This window comes from Egretta garzetta, unplaced genomic scaffold, assembly GCF_000687185.1.
Source record: "Egretta garzetta isolate BGI_Z169 unplaced genomic scaffold, ASM68718v1 scaffold197, whole genome shotgun sequence".
NCBI lineage: Eukaryota > Metazoa > Chordata > Aves > Pelecaniformes > Ardeidae > Egretta > Egretta garzetta.
In genome coordinates this window covers 659,993-682,326 of record NW_009260274.1, presented here as the reverse complement: position 1 = coordinate 682,326, position 22,334 = coordinate 659,993, and the positions used below count along the sequence as shown (strand labels likewise).

Genomic DNA, 22,334 nt, shown 5'->3' with positions numbered 1-22,334 from the left:
ATGGAAGCAGATCTTATAAATGTTGATGTGAATATTAATTATGCAGTCTGTTACTTTGGCAAATTATCATGCCTCCTGTTAACATTTCAGTAGATGGAATCAACCAGGCATCATTTAATTTCTCATTTACAGGATTAGTAACTAACATTCATAAGTCAACAAAATAGCATTTTAAAGGTCATGAATTAAACGGGGCACATAATGAATAGGAATGTGCTAGATTGTATCAGAGCTGCAGTTCTCAGCAAGCCTCCACTCTCACTTCTTCCTTTGGTTTTCTAACAACGTCCAAAGCAGCATAAGGCACAGCTCCACTGAGAGATGGAACTTCAGTTAATTCAGTAGTAAAGCCCACATTATTAATGGTGTCTTAGGAGAACATTAGCACTGTAAACCCAAGTGCTCAAATAAGGAAATACAGAATTTAAATTGGACGTGCAATATTATCTGCTTTAACATAGATTTCTTAACTTCTCTGCATTTAAAGAGAAATATAGTTTGGAAAATCAGATTATATCATGTAGGAACAAAACTGATTCTCTTTTGGTAGGTTCCTCCAGCAAGGTTGCAACTTAAATTCATAAGACAGATACCTGACTGGTTCAACCAACAGTTCTGTGAAGCAGCTAATGAGGCGGTAACAGAAATGTTGCCAGAGGGTTTCAAAGCTATTTGCCAGACAAGTTAAGAATCCCTTGTTTGTGGGCAGCAGGGTGGCACTGCCTTATCTTCCTGTCCCTCAGCCTTCTCCTGTAGATTAGAAGATTAGAAAATGCTCCCCAAAAGGATCAAGGAAATACCTTCTTGTTTCTGTTTCCATTATATCCTGCCATTTCATTGACTACTTCCTTGCTGCTCTGACTCTGGGGAAGAGAGACTCATCTGTACACTTTTACATTTGCTGTGTAAAAATACTCCAAGGAGAAAATCATTACCATGTCATAATCTTGAACTACGGAAGTTTGTTCCTGGATAAAGCTGAGGTCACAATTAAGTCCCGGCTGCACAGTGTATATTCTTCCATGAACAGAGTCCATGTTCAGAAACAGTGTGATACTCACCGCTATAGGTAGCTGCAGAGAGGCGGTAACAGAAATGTTGCCAGAGGGTTTCAAAGCTATTTGCCAGACAAGTTAAGAATCCCTTGTTTGTGGGCAGCAGGGTGGCACTGCCTTATCTTCCTGTCCCTCAGCCTTCTCCTGTAGATTAGAAGATCCATATTAGAAAATGCTCCCCAAAAGGATCAAGGAAATACCTTCTTGTTTCTGTTTCCATTATATCCTGCCATTTCATTGACTACTTCCTTGCTGCTCTGACTCTGGGGAAGAGAGACTCATCTGTACACTTTTACATTTGCTGTGTAAAAATACTCCAAGGAGAAAATCATTACACTGTCATAATCTTGAACTACGGAAGTTTGTTCCTGGATAAAGCTGAGGTCACAATTAAGTCCCGGCTGCACAGTGTATATTCTTCCATGAACAGAGTCCATGTTCAGAAACAGCGTGATACTCACCGCTATAGGTAGCTGCAGTCAGTGAGGGAGAGAGTGGAAAAACCCAATGGGGAAAAAAAAGCCCCCATAACCCAAGCCACTTGTTCAGTTGTCATATTGTTACTCCCAGTTATTTTCTGTTGTAGAGATGAGGGTGGGATGAAATAATTTTTCCCCTACGCACATCCTAAAGCAAGCAGCCATGTTATAAATTCTAAGTTCCTATGTAGGAGCCGTTGTTCCTTCACTTCCTCACTGTCCTGTAGTTATAGTTATTAAGGAAACCAAATAATCATACTGGTCCTGTCAGCTTACAGCATCAAAGTATTTAGGGGTTTTTTTGTGGCTTCCCAACCGGTAAAAAAATATTAGATTCAGTACCAGAAATTCAGTTCTTCTGAGTGTCTTTATTTTATTATACTTTCTAAATGCAAAATAAGGAAAGGTGGTGAATGTCACACTCTATTCTCAATTTCTTTTCTGGAATATTTTGTTAAACAGTTCATCAGTCTTTCCTGCGGTTGTGTCAGTTTGAGATTACTGTGAAAGATGATGAATTGCACGTTAAACTGCTGAGAACTGTTGCCCTTTGAACATTTTGATGATAAAGCATGTCTCTACTTGCTAGTTTTGTTGTGTGCTGCACTGAAATGCCACAGAAAAGGTGGCAGTATTGCCATAAAAACAGATGCGTAATTAAGAGAATATGGTGATCTGATTTCTCATGTCATTAATTGCTAATTTACTATAACAATTTTTATTATGTATGTTTTTCTGATGCTATATTATTTTAAAGGAATATAATAACCTCAAAGCAAGTATGTCAGTGATTCTGTTACAAAATTTTACAAGTTGGAAAACTTTGGTGAGAAATAGACTAATGCCTGATTGAATTGAGCGGCTCTTCCAGTTTACCTGTAGCTAAGCCTTCCACACTGGCATTAGGGGCTGTACACTACACATTGTTAATCCAGTGTTCAGCGTATACCAGGAGGTTAGAGGGAAGAAGAAAGTTTGTCCATAACCCCAATTGTAATGGCCATGAACTTTCCTTTTCTGAGAGGCCTGCTGCAACAGGGAGAATGGCTGCTGTAAGAAAACTCTTTTGCATGTCTCTTTTTCCCATCGGCAAAGTCTTGCTTATACAAGAAAGGTTTACCTGAGGCTTTATCAAGAAACCTTTCTCCTATCGCTACACCTTAGATTAGAAAAGGCCATTTCTGGCCTTATTTTCTACCTTCTGGATCAACACGCTTCTGGTAGCAAAACCATTATTTTAGACAGTGCCCAAAGCTTTCAGCAGGTGAGGATGGGGCGTTGCAGGTTGTGTGAAAGATGGCTTGAAGGGACTGTTTCTGATAATACCAGCTGGTTTCATCCAGTTTTGAATGTATTGATTCATAGCACTCTTTCACTGTAATTAAATAGTTCTGTGTAATGCCTGTCACGCTGCTGACAGTAGCATTCTCTACCAGATACTGAGGTTTGTGAAAGAATGGAGTCATCTAACAGCAATGAAACAGAAGATTGTCAGAAAAAGCGGTCAGATATTTTGTAGCCCTATTCATGCTGCGGAGGAGTTGTCTAAAAAGCAGTCAGTCGTCAGCAGCACAAAAAGGTATGTGTTTTTAATTTTTCTTCACCTTACTAATGGCTGCAAGAAGTTTTATATAGTGACTGTAACTCTCAGTGGAATGATGCGGAGACCGCAAACTGGTGGTTTGGTGATTGCTTGTCACATAGAGACCAACGTAGACAACCAAGCACGTCAGTAAATTGGTTGGAATGGAAGTGCCTGCTCCCCCATCCGGCACTGTGCCACATTCAGCAGCTGTTCTGGCTTTGCTGCACTGCATATTTAAACATCTGGAACTTGCTGGAGATTTTTGAGGAAAAATCGTGGCCTCAGGGACTCAGAAGAAAAGTAAGGTCAAAAAAATCTTGTTTTTCCCCATGTGGAAGCAGCAACAAATCATTAATTGCCATCCATGATGTAACGCTTTATTCATAATTCACAGCCTACTCCTACCCTTTCTGATACTTTCTGATTTCTTTAAGCAGTTCTGTTCTCTGTGGACGACGTTTGTCAAAACGATTGTTTTCCTTGCTAGGTGTTACTGCAAAGGGCTAGTGCTTAATCCTTCTTAAAATCTGTATTTGCCTTTTTACCACTTTCTTTCCTTTTTCTTATATGCTGCCTTCCCTGACAGACATTTGCAGCTTCAGTGTTGTCATTGCTCTCCACAAAACTCAAGCTTACGGGTTAACTCACCAAGGTGCCTCTGGAAACCAAAACCTTTTTATTCCTCTCAGTCCCTACTGTTAAATTCTCTGGAGTGACTCAATTTTGGCTGTAGCTTAAGTAAGTAAATAGAGTTTGTAACTCCAGTAATATAAGGAGAACCAGCAGGTAATAAGTGTTTCTTAACCTGTTGCCTGATGGTTTCCTTCCATAAAACGTAGGAAAGCTCTAACTGTGGACCGTGTTAGAAAATCTGCTGTAACCTACAGCTGTCTTTGAAGGTAGTTACCAGGGTTTGCCATATGTATAGTGCAGAGAGGTGTACTTACGAGAAGTTGTCTGAATAGTGGTTTTTGGAAGAATGATCAGAGTGAAGCAATTTTAAGAGTTTTACTTTCTTGAGTAAGTAAACAAGACCAGTGGTGTTTTGTATGTTTCCAAGTTAGAATAAAGAAGCGAGTTCAAACATAACTAACGGAGCAAGGAGTCCTCTCAAGCTTGTAAAGCTTCCTGTATTAGCTAGAGTATCAGTGAGACTTCACCGAACTGAAACAAAATGGCTTTCAGATTTCACTATTGGGCAATATCAAATTGCTTTCATCTTCATGTTGGCATATACAAAATAACTTATCTGTTTGCTGCTTAGAGCTGAATCTGCTCCTAGAGAAAAAGATACCTTACGTAACGTGGAAGTATTATGGTGAAATATGTTTTCCCAAACTTTATTCATTTCTCATCTGGGAGATGAGGAATGTTTTAAGAGAACACGGCGTACCAATCCTGCTGCAGTGAAGAGCAAATATTCTTTGAGGGAGATTGTTCCCTTTGTCATATATTGACAGAATTTTGAATTATTTTAGGTATGTGACCAAGGAGGATGTGGCAGCAGCCTCACGTAGCAAAGCCAGCAGCAGCGGGGGCAGCGTGCGCCTCATCTCCAAAGAAAGTGGGGTTTGTTTGAAGAATGAAAATGCTTCTATTGAACACTCAGGTCATTCCACAAAGTAAGTTCATTAATGCAATAAAGAGATTAAGCTGTTTCCTCACAGATTTTTTTCTTAAGGTAGCAAAATTATTTGCTATGAGTGTTTACCTTGCTGAAGTACAGTGTTTAGATAAGAAACTTGCTGTAGTGCTAATGAGCTATGTTTTATTCTTATACAAATTTAGATTACATCTGTTGTCTGCTGATATAGCTGCTAATTAACTTGAGTCTCATTAAAATGAAACAAGAAAATAGTTACACGATTCAGTTAAGGAAAAAAGAATGTTAGCTCAGGCCTGCTTGTGAGGTCCACAGCAAATTGGGGACACCAAATTTTCTTCTATTCTGCCTCAAAATTTAAAAGTGAGAAAAGAACATGAAAATTCTAGACGGAAAATGCCCTTATAAAAAACTATTAAACAAGTAGTGTGTGTGTCCTGCCTGGAGGTAAGCCTTGTTTGGAGCTGAAAATTGATGGGTTGCCGTGAAGGTTGCTAGAGAAACCAGGATGTTTCCTTTGACTTTTTTACTTCTGTTAAAGAGAGGGCTGAAACGTTTTACATTTATCTGTGTACATGCCTGATAGAAACCACCATTTCTTTATAAATACAGCAGATTTCAGCTAATAATTCAGTGCACTTGTGTAAATGTAGTAAGATGTGCAGAAGAAAAATCTGTCTGTTATATTGTCAGATTTTGTTTAAATGGAAATGTAAGCCAAGTAGATGATTTGCACTGTGCAGGTATCAATCTGAGCAAGGTATTATTTCAACTAAAATTGCTGTTTCGGAGCATAAAAGGTATCGAATGGAAATATGTGGTGTGTTAAAAAACCTACTGAATTGTGTTGCTGAATACCTCCTTTATTAACAGCCGTACCGTGTTCTCTGCAAACAGGTTGCTTTCAGAAAATGGAAAAGGCCCCTCGGAGCTTCATTCCGAGCAGAGTGAAGCCGAAGGCTGCTCCCTCTCCAAAGGCTACTTGCAGGCCTTGGACAGCCAAGGGAACCCCCTCTGCCTCAGCTGCCAACAGCCAACAGCTCAGCTTGAGGCAGGCTGCCCGGCCCGTGCCTGGGACACGCGATTCTGCTCTCACGCCTGCCAGGAGGACTTCTCGATTCGCTCCAGCCAGAGCTACCTTAGGACTAAAGTGTTTGAAATTGAACACGGTGTTTGCCAGTTTTGTAACCAAAACGCCCAGGAGCTTTATCTCAGCATCAGAGATGCGCCCAAGAGTCAGCGTAAGAAACTTCTGGAGAGTTCTTGGATGTCTCACCTTCCACTCGGGCAGGTAATAATACTGGGTATTAAGCAGTAACAGCTAATCTGGGTATTCCTGTGGCAGAGAGTTCAGAGAAATCCAAAAGTATGTTCTTATGGGTTGAAGATCGAAGGTTAACCTGGCACCAACAACAGAACAAGAAAACCCAAAATCATAAACACAAAAAACCCCAGTGTCTTCAGCACGTTTTTCATTGCTGAAAGGCACAGGCATCAGAATCCAGATTCCTTAGGGATGTGAATATTGCAGACGGATTTACTTGAAATGACCTTTATTAGTGAACTTTCTTGTTATGAAACTGTTCGTTTGGACGTAGTCTTGTAGCAGTAGCTTACTCCAACTTGGCAGAATGTTTGGTAGGAGCTTAACCAAAGCCAGGTGTTGCAGTTTCTCTCAGTATCACCTCAGAATGCATCAGAGCTACCACCATTCTTCCATGGTTGTGATTGCTTCTTCGCTGATTTGAAGGCAGCATAGCAGGGAGGGAGAACGTTCCTATGTAAAGTGGTATTTTTACTGCAGAAACTAAAATGGTGTTTCATTTTCTGTGGCAAAAGTTTAAATTCTGCTACAGAAGTTACTGGTTCTGAATTATTTAAATAAGTTCTGCAAACACCCATTGAAACTTGCAAAAGAAAAAGTAATTTACTGTCACTTGTCTTCTGCATGAGATCAGCCGTGCCACCTGCAGCTTTTTAAAACAAGGTGGTGCATGTCTGAAAGACTGAGATGGGAAGTCTCTGTGTCTAAGTTGCCTTTCTGAAAGCCAGCGCAGGATTTTATCACCTCAGGTTTCTCAATGCTCCTTATTACAATTCCCATTGTCTCGCTCAAAAACTTAAATGGCAAACCCCTAGTCAGACACCACTTCTTTAAGCGGTTGTGCATTTTTACTTGCGTTTATTTGGTTTTAGGCTCAGCAGTTGATGGTAAAATGGCATTGAAGGTAACTTACTGTACCGATCAAGAAAATGGAACCTCCCATTCTGTTTTTCCTTGCTCTGCTGCCACGTGCTCCAGCACACTGCAGGCTAGGTGAAAATATGCCAGCTAAATCCACATTGTTTGCTTGTAACAAAAAAAAAATGCTAACGCTTGCTTTCTTTCTCTTGGTGAAAACTATGAATAGCTACTTCCCTGAATTATTTTCTTGTTCTTACAGTAGAACATATGCGTAGCTCAGAAGGAATATCTAACGCCCCCAGTGTCCTCTCCTTTGTTACTGCAGTTGAATGAAATGATAACAAACCCGACAGAAGGGCAGTTCTGGCAGGTAGACCATATCAAGCCCGTTTACAGCGGAGGAGGACAGTGCTCCCTGGAAAACCTTCAGACGCTGTGTACGGTCTGCCACAGAGAGGTCAGTGCGGTGTGGGGGGAGGTCCTCACCAGGGCACAGCGCTACCCTGGGCACAGGGGCTTGCTGGGGTGGGGTGGCCTGAGCCTGGGGCTTGGAGCAGGGCCAGCATCAGTCGGCAGGGTTGCTCATCAGCGGCCTGTGCAGCTGTCACGGATGGAGTGAGAGGGAGGCAAAAATAATGTGGTTTATTGGTGTAAACCAGTGAGTTAACAAAGGTCAGTGGTAACTGCGACAATAGTTTGAGATTCGATGGCAAGGTACACTTTGTTATTTACTGCACAGAGGACAGGGTCAGACAAAGCTGTCAGGGGGACCCTCCCGTTGAGTCGTGAGGTTCAGAAAAGATCACCTGGCTTTCTAAACTCCTTCCTCAGAGAGGAGTCTAGGTGCGGCTGGATCCAATCCTAGTCCCAGACTTGGTCAACGGTTTATGCCTGAAGGATTATATATATATAATTAATCCTTTATGTCACTTAGCTAAGATTTCCGAGTTAGCATGCTTTTAGTCACTTACTGAGAACCTGTTGTGGTAAGGAATCTCTCAACCTCGAGGAGTAACCTTGAGAGGCGTCCCTGCTCAAGGGGAGATCCTGGCGTGCAGCCCGCTGCCATGCAGGAGAGCTCCAAGGGCTCCTGGGCTGCTCACTATTGATGAGGGTAAGATAATTGGCTCCCCCCCCAGCCACAGGCGGTTATCATTTGAAGGAGGTCAAAGGAGGGGGAGTCAGAGATGAGGGGGGAGCACACCACCACAGCAGCCCTGCCGGGTCTTGCCCCAGGCTCTGCGGCAGCGCTCCTGTGTGCCCCTGGTGCTCCTCTCCCTCCTTCAGGCGGCAGAAGACAGCAGCTGGGTTCCTCTCAGCGCTGTCGTGTCCAGCTGAAGGACCCCTGTGCACCCAGCCCCTCTGTCCCACACAGCAAAGGCAAAAGGCAGCATTAAGCTGCTCCGATACATCAGTTTCCTCAGGATTTGGGAAAACGTCACCTTAATAAACATTTGCATTGTATTACGTTATGTTGTCTACTGCAAAATTAGACTGCAGTTTAACCGCAGGCTAATGCTTTCCATGGAGCGTGCTGTTGCCAAGTGACACCGCTTGCTGAACCAGGCCTGTCTTTCTCTTCTGCAGAGAACTGCAAAACAGGCCAAGGAGAGAAGCCAGATGAAGAGACGTTCTTTAGCTACGAAGTACGGCTGCGATATCACAAAGTTTTTTGTGAAGATGTAAAATGCAAAATATCTTCAGTTACATTAGAACTCAGAAGCCAGTATAGTTACATAGTTTTCCTCATGCACTGATTTTAAAAAAAAAAAACCAAAAACAACTTTGTAGTCTATCATGCTGTTGGTAGAGGGAAGAAAATATGGAATTAAAACCAAGAAATCATTTGTACCACTAATTGTCAGAGGGCCTTGGGATGAGCGCATCCAAGGTATGTGATCATGGTTATGTTTTTATGACCCTGTGATTTAAAGCTAAATTTCTGCGTGTAACCTTAATGCAATTTTGAAGCGTTACTGTTTTCCTGCTACAGTGCAGTTATAGCTGCAAGAACTCAAGGAAGTTCTGGCAAAACTTCTGTTGGTCTTGCAGGGTTCAGTTGTGTTGGGGACATCATTACAGACCAAGAAGTTATCTTAGTTTAAATTCTTTTCTTTGGTCACCTGTTAAAATTACTGGAGAAAATACAGGCTCTGATAGCTGTGATGACAAAGCACGAGTGAGTGATTTGTCTCTACAACTGCCTCATACCTATAATGCATATTCATGGCCGCCTTGGGAACGCTCTGATCAGCTCAGCGCTGGGCCTGACTTGGTTGTAGGACTTTGGCACTTCCTTAGAATTAATGTCTGTTGAAATCCGGTTTTGTTGAAGCCAGCTTGCATTGCAGGCTTATTTGTGATAGGGAACAATACCTCTTACCAATTAGCTCATCAAAGGCTGTTTCTGGCAAAAGCTACAGCTGCGGTCTCCTTAACAAGAGCACAGAGATGCTGGTTATTTTGGACTGTTCATGTGGCTTTCTTTATGGTTACTTCAAATAAACACATTTCTCTTTTTTCCTGGTGATCTTATTTGTTGTGCTTTAGCTGTCTCTCCCCCACCCCTTGAATGCTGTAAGGCGGCAGTTTTTTCTGAATGTACATGACTGCTGAAAAGCTTTCTGGGTTATCTTTATGAGAAAAATTCCTAAAGTTTTAAACATTCTTTTTCTCTGTTAAAGATTTAAGACAAAGTAGTGGTGCAAGCGCAGCACTTTCCATAGAGTGAAACTAACTGGACTTTTCCAGCAAAGAGAGCTTTAGGTAACAACAACTTTTTTCAACAACTGCCTGAAAAAAAGTGTTAGATGGTATTTGTGTTCCCCGAGTGACTAAAGGAGTCATCCCTCCAGCAGGTTAAAAGACCAAGTCATAACGGCCTGGTAACTGAGGGATTTTCAAGTTTATGCAGCTGTTACAAGAGGACACGCTTTAATGTAAAATTTCATTAAAACAGTTCCTCAGGAGAGGAAGAAACCAAGAGGATGAGGGAGGAGACCTAACTTAAAGAGTACTTACTCAGTGACCAGCCCAGCACAATTCCTGTTAAAGAAGCCAGACGGTTAGACAAAGACCAATTCAGCTGGCGTTTTTCTCATCCCTTTATCAGAGGAAATCTGCCTCTGGAGAACAAATTCCGTGAGAAGATTTTTTTCCTGAAGAAAATTAAGTAAGTCATAGTTATCCTGTGTTTCTACTTGATACAGCTTTATCTGAGGGAAACACTCCAGCCCCTGACCCCAGCCCCTCAAAGAAGTTTGAGGGTAATACCTGGGACCCTACTGCTTGATGCAGAAATTTAACTTTCTCTACTTAATGTAGTCACAGTCATAAACAATGCTGGTCCTAGGTCAAATCATGCAAGGATGACATTTTAGAATTATTTTGAAAAAAACATCGCTAGTACCTGAAGAAGTCAGAGAGCCAATAATAATTTTAGATTTATTGAATAATGTCAACAACACTGCAGCTGTTTTTAAGTTTCCTTTTGTAGAGGAACGCTGATCTTTTGCTGAGTCTCGTTAAAACACACGAAGATCACTGTAAAGCAACATTGGCACATACAGGTCACAGCATTTGCATGGTATCCAGCGGGGTTTGTTTACAGCAGGTGACAGAATTGTTTCACTGTCTCAGCTCAGACCCAGTACGCATTCAAATGGTCCCTGTAAATCCCAGCGAGTTGCTTACAGTGGAACACCGCTGGACGCATCACGTACACCCAGCTTCGGCCCTTGCATGCAGGGAAGGACATGAAGTATCCAACACCATGAGCGATCCACTTAGGGCTGTCAAGCTTACTACCCACTTACAGCCCCAAATATACTCACTTCTGTGTGAGAGAAGCATCCAGGACAAGATCCTTTTGGACAACTGCTGCAATGCTAGGAGAGTTTAACATGAACTAGAAGGTACTGTATACTTTAAATAAAATGAATATTTTAGAGGTATTTGCAACTTAGTGATTAACCAAAAAATACTGGGCTCAATTTTTATGATTAGCAATAAATACAAGTTACTTAATGTTTGCACACTGATTTAGGTAGACTAATGTCACTTAATGAAGTCTGAGTAAGAACTGTAAAGCAGCACATTCTGCATGAATTCCAACATGATGTATTTGCATACAGCCCATTCGTGTCCAGTATTAAACAAGCTAATGCAAAAAAAAAAACCCCACAAACCAAAATTGCTCCCTTTGGGCAGAGAGGAGCCCGCCCTTCCCCAAAGGTCTGATTAAAACTATTTGTGAAGCTATTCCAAACCTCCAGCTGAGGGGTGCTACAGCCATCCTGCCCAGCTGCCAGTACAGCTCTGTCCTTGGGAAGATGATGCTCTGTCGCTAACGACAGCCACGTTCTCTCCTCACCCCAAGCCAGTGGATCTCTAAGTGTTACCTTCCCCAAAAGAAAACACAGTAGCACCCCACTTGTGAAGACACGGTAACGCAGCTGGTTACATCAGAAGAACGTCGTATCTGCTGAAAAGGCACCTGCAAGTCGAAAATCTTCCTTCGTCAGCACGCTGTACATGCGCTGGGGCAGCGGTTTGGAGTAAGGGGCAGGGCGGGGGACTGTCGTGCGCAGAATCACCTCGCGACCTGTGGGCGGTGGGAAATCTGAAACAGCCCCCATGGTGAGCCTTCGCTCCTCTGACGAACCCGATCTCCTCAATTCTTCATCAAGTGGAGGCGCTGCAGAAACCTTAAATAAGAGCGGAGGCACAGTTACAGGGCAAGCTGTTTCTTAACATTAGGATTCAGAAAATATTTCTTAAGAGGAACAGAGGAAGATTAGAAATGGTAAAACACATCATAAAGGCTTTATGCGCACACAGAGCAAGACTAATGGGATGTCAAGAAATAAACCGCACAATCAAATGGAAGAACCTCCATGTGTGAATGGTGAAGCTCAGCCTAGATAAAGCTCCTGATTTTTTGGCAGTGTGAAGCAAGGGGTTTGACCAGACGAAATGTTCCCTGCTCAAGCAGGGCTCTCCCCTCTGCTCTCTGGCCATGCAAGGCCAAGCCAGCTTCCTTTTCACAATAACCAGCACAGCTACTAGAGTCTTGACAAAAAGTCACCCGCCTCTTCAAACCCCCAATACTACTTCAATTTGTGCTTTTTTGGGGCCAGGAGAAGCTTGCCGAAATGACACTGCAGAGCGAGCGAGACGCTGTGCAATCTCCATCGGTGCTCACTGCCGCAGAGCCAGTAAGCAGCAACACTGAAGTCTGAGTAAGGGAAGGAGGGCTGGCAGGCTCCAAGCAGCCCAATCAACATTCCCTAATTACACACAAATACACACCCTGACACCCGGTAGGGTCCCAGTTTAAGCGTACACAAGTCAGGCTCATCCATGTCCCTGAGGCGTGGCAGAACCCACTGGCCGACCCCTGCAGCCCCTCTCAGCTGCCCCACGGCCCCTCTGCTCCCAGCCCTCTGCCCCACACCCTCCCCCCTGGAGCAGGGACCCGGCCACGCTTGGCTCCGCAGCCTGTGCCCCAGGAGAGGTCCCCAGGGACAAGTGCAAGTGCCCACGAGAGCAGTTCTAGGAAATCAACAGAGAAGACGTTCCCCGTGATACAGTTCCTCACCCAGTTAGCCCAGTTTTTCCCCAAACCTCTCTGTACCTCTGCCTAAAACATTCGGTTGTTTCAGCAAGTACTGGTATCTACAACTGTCACATTCAGGTACTGTCCAGATCTACCCAACCCCCAAACGTCTGGCTGTTCAATAAACAAAACACAGTGATGGCAACAGAGAAGAATCTAAAGGCAAGGCCACATATTTCAGAAAATGTTAATGGTCACTTGAAGAAATGTTTTTTGTTTGGTTGGGGGTTTTTTGTTGTTTTTTTTTTAAAAAAAAAATTTCTCTCTCTTTTCACTACCTGTGAGGATCTAAAAATAAAGGCTGTGAATGAGGAAAAACCATTCTGGAAACACAAAATAATTTTTATGCTTAATATGTGAACAACAGTACAAACTAAATCCGGCTGCTGTACTATAGCTACCAAAAGGTTCAACTCTATGCAGCTAGGGAAGATGAGTGGGAAACGAGGGACAAAGTTGGTTACCTCATCAGAAGATTCAGTCAGCTTGGAAAGGGATGAGAAAAGAACCAGTGATGAAAGACAGAAACAAAGGCAAGTCAGAGGCGACTTACAAGAGGTTAGGAGGAGACTGTAGGTTTAAGAGACATCATGCACTCTACTTCTAAGAACATGCATTTGCTATCATAATTGCCCTGAGAAAAACCTGAGAATATAACAACATATTTTACACAACTCAGAGAGAGGGGTCCAGGTTTTAAAGGTAATGAACAAGGAAGTCATTCAACTCCTATTTACCAAACAGCTCTCTACTGAAATAATTCATGGTAGATTAAACGTGAAGGGGTTTTGGTAGCAAGTTAGCTCCTGTCCCGCTAAGAAGTCTTAATTAACAGTGACCAGCTACTAGTAGGAAGTATCTGTAAGCTAGCTTGAGTTCCTGATGTTCCAAAAGAAACAAAACCCTAGAAATTTACATAATCTTTATTGAATGTTAGTGCTGGAAACTTACTCAGCATTAAAAACGTAATGCCTCAATATTAGAAAGGCAAGTGCCTGAACTTACAGGGTGCCACCTTAGGCTTTACAGGGAAGCCTGTCAGTAGGGCTGGTTGACACGTTAAGATTTGCAACCAGACCTTCCCTAAAGACTCGAAGGTTAAAATAAATGTTCTGATTTTCATTTCTCAGAATAATCATGGTCTGTTTTCAGAATGGTCCTTTTTATGCCGAGTTGCAAAATACATGATTATTATCAAAGCATCCACACCTTAAAAAAGTTTAATTCCCCAATCACAAAATTTTTACAGCAATGATTTCCAAACAGGATTTCAGGCTCTTAAGATGTCTGCAACACTATGCTACCTGGTTACTACCACCATAGTTATATTTCTGTTAGATAATTTGATGCTATAAACAGGTGCAATTCTGACAGAAACTGAAGGCTGACTGCAGTCCAAGAAGTTTGCCCATCAATACTTTAAGGCTAAATATTACAAAGGCTGCTTAAGTGAAAAAGGGAATATTTATACCCATATAGGCTGGGGAGGGGTTTCCAGAAAATACATACAACACTGGCAAGAAGTAAACTGAATGTAGAGTTGTACTGGAAAAGAACTGAAACTCTTCCTAAGCACATTAGTTTCCATGGAAGAAACCTCAAGTCTTCCATGTCTCAGTCTAAAAAGTTACTCCTTCTAAAATAATGACATTTCTCTATATTCTTACATGAAACAATCAACATGTGATTGTTCTTGCATATGTTGTGTAACTTGAATAAAGCAGGAATTTGTTGAATAAAGCAGGAATTTGTGCCATAACAGCATTACTGATGTTACCCTTTGAAGTAAATCAAACATTAATGACACCTCTATCTACCCAACTTGGCTGTAATTGTTTACCATTCCAGGTCACTTCCTCTTCTTTCATCTTGCAAGGTTCTCTCATTGCCAAAATCATCTTGTACATCACAGAAAAAGCCCTCAAGCACATTTATGACAATACATGCATATATGCAGACAAAATAAACTGGCATCATATGATAAGTCATTGCCTCACACTGCTTAAATTAGAAGTGTCTGCAAAGTAATCAAGAGCGCTCTCTTACCCTCTGAGCATTCAGGAACAGCTTGTGAATAATGCTACCAGCAGGTCCTCGTCCTGCACCAATAACTGACACTTCGGGCTGCTCCAGGAGGCAGTTTACGAATCTGGCGGTACAAAATATTGAAAAGGAAAAAGGAATGTTTAATTCTCAGCTGTATCCAGTTTGCTAATCTAAAAGCAGAGTTGTTTCCTGCGAGGAGGTCTCCACCCAGCATCATCTGCACAGGGCGAGGACTGGCAGACACTCTCCAGAGTTCTCTGTTCTGCAAGCTTAAGGAAAAAAACCTGACATTTCTCAGCATCCCACTCAAACACTATCATCACCTTTTCACCCCTTTACTCCTTTCCCTCTACCCTAAAGACCAAACCCCCCTCAGCCTTCAGTTGTTCCCTCCTACCTTGTTGCTCTTTCATGCCAATACAAGCAGCTGTTCTTTCAGAGATAGTATGGGTCAAACCTAAGCTGAACACAGCAGCCTCCCACCTAAGGTCAGGCGGGGCAGATCGTACAGCTCTTTGTGTTGCAACTCCAGCAGCAGGGCCAATTAACGCCTAGGTTGCAATTCAGCCTCTGAAAGGACCTACTTCTCTCAATTAACTATAACCAGAACCCAGGCTCCTAATGCAGATGTATAAATTCAACGTGCCAAGCCTTCCCGGTGTCAGCCGCACAGAAGCAGTCATAACACAGTGATTTTTTTGAGCACAAGGATACTGCGTTGGTCAGGCATTACTCCCCTGAACTCCCAAAACTACAAAAATGTCATCTCTCCCTCACAGCACAGCAGCAAAAAGTTAACGCGGGGTTTTTACTGTTACATATTAGTGATCTTAAGCAATAAGTAAATAATCTGACAGCAGGTAGTGAAGCAATGAAATACGGCTCATTGCGTTTCATTGCTATGGTTCTTCAGTAATATGTTTTAAATTAGTAAGGAGACTAGAATGAGAAAAAGTAACTTTGGGGGTTATTTAATTCCATATTAGTTATAGAAAACAGTAAATTCCTAGTCCTTCTAATTTTAACTCTTATTGTAACAAAGTTCATCAAACAGACTTTTTACATACATAAAAAAATAAAATTAAATCCCTGGTACTGCCAAGATAGAAACAAATTCCATTAAAATTATCTGTATCGCATGCTTTCCAAGAGATGGTTACTCAGAGGGGCATTTAGGGTACCCACACATAACATCCTAGGTAGCCTAGGGACAGAGACACATAATGTTTATTGCTACTAAATAGGATTCCTCAGTATTTCATTATTATCACTACTTCCATGTGTCCTAAATTTTGAAACTACAAAAAAAGGGCATCAAAGGAAAAACAAAACGGGGGGGAGGGGAAGAAAAAAAAAAAAAAAAAAAAGAACAAAAAATCCACAGTCACCTTTGCAGATCTTCCTTCTCCTCCTCATTTTCACATTTCTCTACCCCAAATTTTGCTTTCAGAGACCTAGCCCTGGCGATGATAGCTTCCACACTCATAATCTGAGCAATGATTTCCTGCAGGAGTTCAATAAAAATGAAAATTAAGAAGATGTTCTTTTAGCACTCCCACAGACAGTGTAAAAGTCTATTGGGTTTTCAGCCCCAGCCAGTACAAAAGCCTTACTTCCAACTTCTTGTCCTCTGGATTAGGGAATCGTAGAACTTTACTGGAATGAGATATTATCTGCTTAATAATCTTCTTAACTGAAGATATATCTTCTAGTGCTTCTATTAGGAGGAAAAGAAATGAAGAAGTTGTAATTATTGCACTAATGTTTACCCTAAAATATCTTAATAATTTATTAAACATTATTTACCTTCTTCCTTTACCTTGAGTACAGCTGCATGGATGATGCAAGGCAAGAGATGCCTTGCGAGGTCAGCTGGTTTCTGAACTGCAAGGTAATGAAGCACCTATAACATTAGAAAATTTAATACATTACTCATCCAAACTGCTTTCCAAAGATAAGGTTAACTATATAAGATGACCACCTACACTGAAGAATTCACAAGAAGGGAGCACTGTTGTAAGACAGGACTCAACGGGGAGTTTTTACATGAATCCTCAGTGATTGCTTACAGTCCTGACAGGTTAGAATGAAACTAAAAAGAATTATGTTCTCGGAACACTCTAGTTTCCTAACACATACGTGCAGATAAAAATCTGGTTTGTTTACTAATAATTCAAAGAAGTACCTAAGTAATATTCCTTATGAAGTTACATTCCACACACTAATTATTTTAGATACTTCAGACACACTGTTGTACGGCAGCAAGAATTTCTGATTAACCCGAAGCCATGTACAAACAGTTTAGTAACTCCAAGAACACGGTGCAATGACGTTTCATGATGTTTAAACCTTGCGGGAGAAAGAAGAAAGGGCCACAATAAAGTATTGTACAAGCATTATAGATCAGACCAACACTGGCCACAGAGCTTTTTACCTTCTCTGCTTCTCTAGTGTCATCAAACAGTCGCTTCTGCCTCCGGGCTGGGACTGGCTTGGCTGTCTCCCAGGCCTCTACCCACATGTTACTAGGAATCTTCATTCGGGCGCTCAGCTCACCCTTAATCACTACATTCCCCTTCTCATCAACCACTTCCTCTTCGATGTAATCCCGAGGGGAGTACCACCTCACAAAATCCTCCAGACAACAGCCAGGATTAGCTGCCTGGAATGAAGAGGAGATAAAATTTGTGCCTGAAAAATCCTATAAAAACACAATAACCTGGGTAGGAAGGCAATATGGCTTAGTGGGTAGAGCAGAGGCTAGGAGCCAAAACTCAGGGAATTCTGTTCACAGTCAGCAAACTGTATGCTAGAAAAGAGACCTGGGAGGGTGAGGGGATAAAGTAAGTATAAACCAAGACAATGGTGGGGGGGAAAAAAACAGCATCATCAACAAAAACAAAGAAACCTTCCTCTTATCCTGCCAAAACAGTACATTCATCAGTTATTTCAGGCAAGCTCAAAATTATACTCTTAAGTCACGCTTCTATCCAGTACTTGATACATGCAATAAATATGAATTCTCACTAATTTTTTAATGTATTAGCTTACACCAGTAAAGACTTAGACGAAAAACAGCCCAAGCCTGAAAGAATCACTGGGTTGCATAAATATGCTTTCAGAACTGAATTTGCATCTTCTAACACTCCAGTAACAAAATTCACCTTTTGTTCTTCCTTTAAAAAGGAACTTCAAAAAAAAAAAAACAAAAAAACAAAACCAAAAACTCCCCCAAACACCTTCATTTTTCATAGATGCAATGTCAGCACAAATACATCCATAGGTCTAGAACATAAAAGGAAATGCAGCTTTCTATTCAATGTACCTATTGAGTGCACTTCTGCTTCAAATTATGTTTCTATATTCTTACTTTAAGATCACTTGCACCACAGAAATAAAACTGCTACATATATCTAATATGACATGAATCACTGCTAATAAACTGATATTGAGACGTTATAAATACTCTTACTCTATATCTGTATCCTTTTACTATGAAGTAATATTGCAGTAATTAAAAAAAAAAAAATACATATAGCTATGTCATGACACAATCTCCAATCTTTTTTGAGTTTTGAGATCCTTTGACGACAGCAGTGTATGTGCTCTTAGCTCCCTCTGCAGAGCTCAGAAAAGAAATGGAACAAATTACCCAAAAGCACAGCTAGTCCAGTCCCAGTGCGATGAACAGCTGTATAAGAGTTCTAAACAGTGATAGTATATCCTTCCTGCTAAGGAATAAAACATCTTCAACTATATATAAAAATTACACCCACCTCCACAAAGTCAAAATACAGAATGGTGAATGTGTTGATAGTTTTTTTTTTTTCTTTACATTTTATCCATTTGGAGTCTGATTAAAGGTGCATTTTACAAAGCTAGACACAGTGGAAAGTACAGGTGAGAGAGACATTAAATGAAAGCTACAAGGTGGTGGGAGGGAAAGACATGTAATTTTGATTGATCATTTTAATGCTCAGTTTTCTTCTGACCTCAGTTTGTATGAGCTTGTCCGACTTTTAATTCCCAATTTATCAACTGCATGTTTTGGGGGTTTTTTCCTCCCACAGACATTGTGCAAATTTACTGGAACGTTACAGCATAATAGATGGGACAGGCATAGATTTGGAAACGTTCTAAGAATTTCAGCAGTAGGTCTTTATTTTCAACTTTAAACTATTTTGAAACTGTTTTGTGGAGAAAAAAAAAACTTGTCAGAAAAACCTTCAAGATTTTTCAACACAAGCAAGGGGATAGTTTAATTAAGAAAGCTGTCTCACAGAATTCTTCAAGTAGTGCTACCTTAAAAGACTCCATATCTGAGAGCAGGCAGGCACTCTGCATGCGTGCCCGAAGATGAGCACCTTCTGCTGATGTCCCTAGTTTTGCCAGGACCTTAGACTGTTCTTCCAGCAAATCTTCAGTCATGGGTGCTGGTTCCTGTAACATGGAAAAAAAAAAAATTTTTACAAATAATCTCTCCCTATTAAGGAAGAAGGAGCGGAAAGCTCCCTGTCGCCAAAAGTTCATTCTACTTTATTTGTACTCAAAGGAAATAATCATAACTTTCTACTACTTAAACTGTTTAGTCTAAAGCTGTGCATCTGAAGAAGACACTGACAAAAAGAAATTAAAAAGAAAACAACCTGAGAGTGAAGTACAATATATGGATATATAACTAAAATGCCAAAATCCAGATGAAGTCCAGGAAGTGTCTGACCAATACCATCTTGTTGAGATGGATGAAAATGCACCTAACACAATGTACAATTTTTGCCATTGATACTGTCAGCACATAATTGACAACATTTTGCCTAACTACGCTCTGCTCACACCTCGTACCCACGCAAAGCAACATCCATCAAAAATAATTTTTCTTGAGTGAATGAAAAATACTGTATTCTTCATGCATGGCTGATTTCAAACTACTTCCTCCGACAGCACCGCTTCCTATTTCATCCCTAGTCACTCTGCAAGAAAGTCTGTGTCAGGTAACGTTTCTAGTTGTTTGATGATAAACCAGATTTAGATAATGGTACCAAAACCTGAAGACTACGGCCTTTTAGATACGAGTTGAGAATTTAAAAAAAAAAAAAAAAAAAAAAAAAAAAAAAGTAGCAGCAAAACTGATCCAGTACTCTGGTCAGTCAGCTAGAAATCTTCATGGTGGAAGGACTAGTGTTCCTACTTTACAGGAAAGAAAGTGAGGAGGGGATAGAAGATGCCTCCAGAGCTGGAAATAAAAAGAAACTCAGATTTAAGGTAGGCGACACAGCTTAATTCTTGTTTAAAAAATTTGTTTTGAGTGGCATTTGGTAAGGAGACCCATTCTCAAATAAAACACAGAGCATGTGAGGTTTAACACCCTCATCAAGTTTTAAAAAGGAAAACAAGGTCTTAGGCCAAAAACATTTAGCAATTTTAACAACAGATAAGGCTATAACCTGCAAACTATATACAATTTCACAGTCCTAGGTATGAGCCATATTGCAACAAGAGCTGTATTGCACATCTGGCTCAGCTCTTGCTACCTAACCTGTGTTATTGGAATGTAGAGAGGCTCTCCTGGATGCAGCAGCGTCAGCTTTCCATGTGGATGCAGACGACCTTCTGGTTTTAAGTTTACAGGCTCTTTGTTGCCTTCTTTTGCTCCTCCTTTCTTTCCATTTTCCTGCCCATTTCCTTTAAGATCTTCTGTGTCACTTAGACATTCAAAAAATTCCTCTTCACTGTCACTCCACGATTCCCAAGACTTGCCAACTTCTTTTTCCTTATCAGGGTTATCTCCGGAGTGGTCTGCTCCTTTTCCAGCATCACCAGAAGTACCACCAGGTGAACGATCAGACACGCTCCCCCTTTTCCCCTCATCTCTTGCTTTCTTTCTTTCAATACAACAATTTAACATCTAACAAGTTAAAGGAAAAAAAAAATATTGTTTAGCAACTACTTCTCTTGTGGAAACAATGTCACAGAAAGTCACCAAAAATCTCTTTTAATTCTAAAAGATAACAATTCCATTGAACTTGTTGCTATAACAAAGATTTTTCCCAAGAAATGAAGTCCAGACCCAAAAATACAAGCGTAACTAAATCTACAACAACAATATATTTAGAGAATAATTGCTATAATTTTGACAGTTTCCTTAGGAGAAAAATCATTCTGAAATTTGGGATATTTACCTGAAGTTTCTGATGCAGTAAACAGCATCTCAGATCTGGAGGGCCATTAGCTAATCTAACAAAAGGTAGAAGTGTAACCATTATCAATTATAAAGTTGAATCTTTCACACACATGTGGTCTTAAATCATATGAAATCCAAAAGAGGGGCAAAATATCCACATTGAACACCACCCCACCCCCCATTTCAACTAAGAAGCTCTTCTATGGTCTCAGAAGACAAGCTAGTGACTGAACAAGACCACAAGTTAAACTACATTTATTTCCTAGAGTTCATTTCTGAAGCTCAGAGATGATTCACACTAGCACAAAACAGACACACCCTGCATTTCCTGGTCAGTTTTCCATTTGGAAGTTAAAAGGGTAACTATCTTCAAACAAAACTTAAGCACCTCTCAGTTTACTTTTAAAACTGCAATGATACAGTAGAGCTACCTCTATATATTTCAACATCCATTTTATCTGTTAGTGTAACCATTTTGAAGTACACACAAGTGAAAAAGTGGCCAGTCTGTCCCATTTAAAAAAAAACAAAACACCCAACATATATTTTTGCTCTACATCAATACCTCATCTTGACAGAACCCTTTGTTTAGTCTGCAACAAGCTCTGCTGCAGCAGAGATAACCTGGAAGGGCTGCAATACTTGAGACAGCATTAGCTGCCTGAAAAGGCTATTACACAAGCAGGAACTTGGAACAGCTCCCTTAGAAAAGCGGCGAAACTACACCACAAAGCAAAGGTGTTTCTACCTGTATCAGCTCCTTCATTTTTATCTAATGATAAACTGGAAGCCAAGCATTCCCATAAGCTGGTTTGGGTGGGTTTTTGCCCTCTTTCACACAGTGGAGTGCTCTTTAACTTGAGCTTCCCCAGGCATCTTGAAATTCCCAAAGGAGGGCATAGAGATGCTTTTCCCTTCTCCCTATCCTTTCTTGCTTTAAGGAAGTAGGGTAATAAAAACGGAGAATAGCATTTGCAATTTAAACAAAACAAAACTAATGCTTCAAGTCATAGTGAACTCTGTTCCTGAAACAAAGAACATTTTCTATGACAAAGCAACAACAACAAAAAAATCTTACCCTGGAACCAGGTAGTTGTTTTCCCATCTGTAGCGCATTTCTAACACAAATTCTTGCCAAAGATGTGCCACTCCTTTTACTCCTCCATGGTAGAAGTTTATCATACAAAGACATAAAGCTAGTTTGTACGTCAGACTATCAGAAGGAGCAGATTTAAACTGACTGAAGAGATTCTATGTAAGAAAAAGAAAGCAGGGAATACAGGAACAATGGCATTTTTTCCAAAACCATATGATCTCTTTCCTGTTTGTCAATACAAGTGGCTAACTAACATTTTAAGGCTGTAAGTATAAGCTACCAAAAAAAAAAAAGAGCAATTAGAATGAAAAAGAAAAAATTTTAAAAAATCACTATTTCTATCTACACATTTCACAAAGGTAAGTTCCTCTTTCCAAAAATGAGGGCAACTGCAGCAAAGTGTGTATGGACACACACTCAAAATTGCTTTCTCTCTCTCATGAGTGCCAGTCAGTAAAACTTACATAATCTTCAGTCTCTGGAGGAG

At 40.8% G+C, this 22,334-nt stretch overlaps 2 protein-coding genes across 6 annotated transcripts in view; one reads left to right on the top strand and one right to left on the bottom strand.

Annotated features, from left to right (window-relative positions):
• Window positions 1-10,177, top strand: part of ZRANB3 (zinc finger RANBP2-type containing 3) — a 48,124-nt gene extending 37,947 nt beyond the window's left edge. For 3 of the 5 annotated variants that reach the window (XM_035897863.1, XM_035897864.1, XM_035897866.1), the window contains 4 exons: window positions 2,971-3,113; window positions 4,598-4,741; window positions 5,620-6,013; window positions 7,233-7,542. In XM_035897863.1, coding sequence (XP_035753756.1) covers window positions 2,971-3,113; window positions 4,598-4,741; window positions 5,620-6,013; window positions 7,233-7,526 — 975 coding nt within the window. In that variant the 3' untranslated portion in view covers window positions 7,527-7,542. Of the gene's footprint in view, window positions 1-2,970; window positions 3,114-4,597; window positions 4,742-5,619; window positions 6,014-7,166; window positions 7,543-8,494 lie in introns of those variants that run through there. The other 2 variants (XM_009642480.2, XM_035897865.1) reach the window with 2 other exon arrangements.
• A 148-nt stretch (window positions 10,178-10,325) lies between these two features.
• The window catches only part of RAB3GAP1 (RAB3 GTPase activating protein catalytic subunit 1), a 23,161-nt gene continuing 11,152 nt past the window's right edge, over window positions 10,326-22,334 (bottom strand). Inside the window, 11 exon segments of the mRNA XM_035897867.1 lie at window positions 10,326-11,613; window positions 14,571-14,673; window positions 15,959-16,074; window positions 16,184-16,287; window positions 16,377-16,473; window positions 17,005-17,232; window positions 18,873-19,010; window positions 20,107-20,475; window positions 20,750-20,804; window positions 21,830-22,002; window positions 22,312-22,334. The exon segment at window positions 22,312-22,334 is cut by the window's right edge and continues 19 nt beyond it. Coding sequence (XP_035753760.1) covers window positions 11,371-11,613; window positions 14,571-14,673; window positions 15,959-16,074; window positions 16,184-16,287; window positions 16,377-16,473; window positions 17,005-17,232; window positions 18,873-19,010; window positions 20,107-20,475; window positions 20,750-20,804; window positions 21,830-22,002; window positions 22,312-22,334 — 1,649 coding nt within the window. The 3' untranslated portion in view covers window positions 10,326-11,370.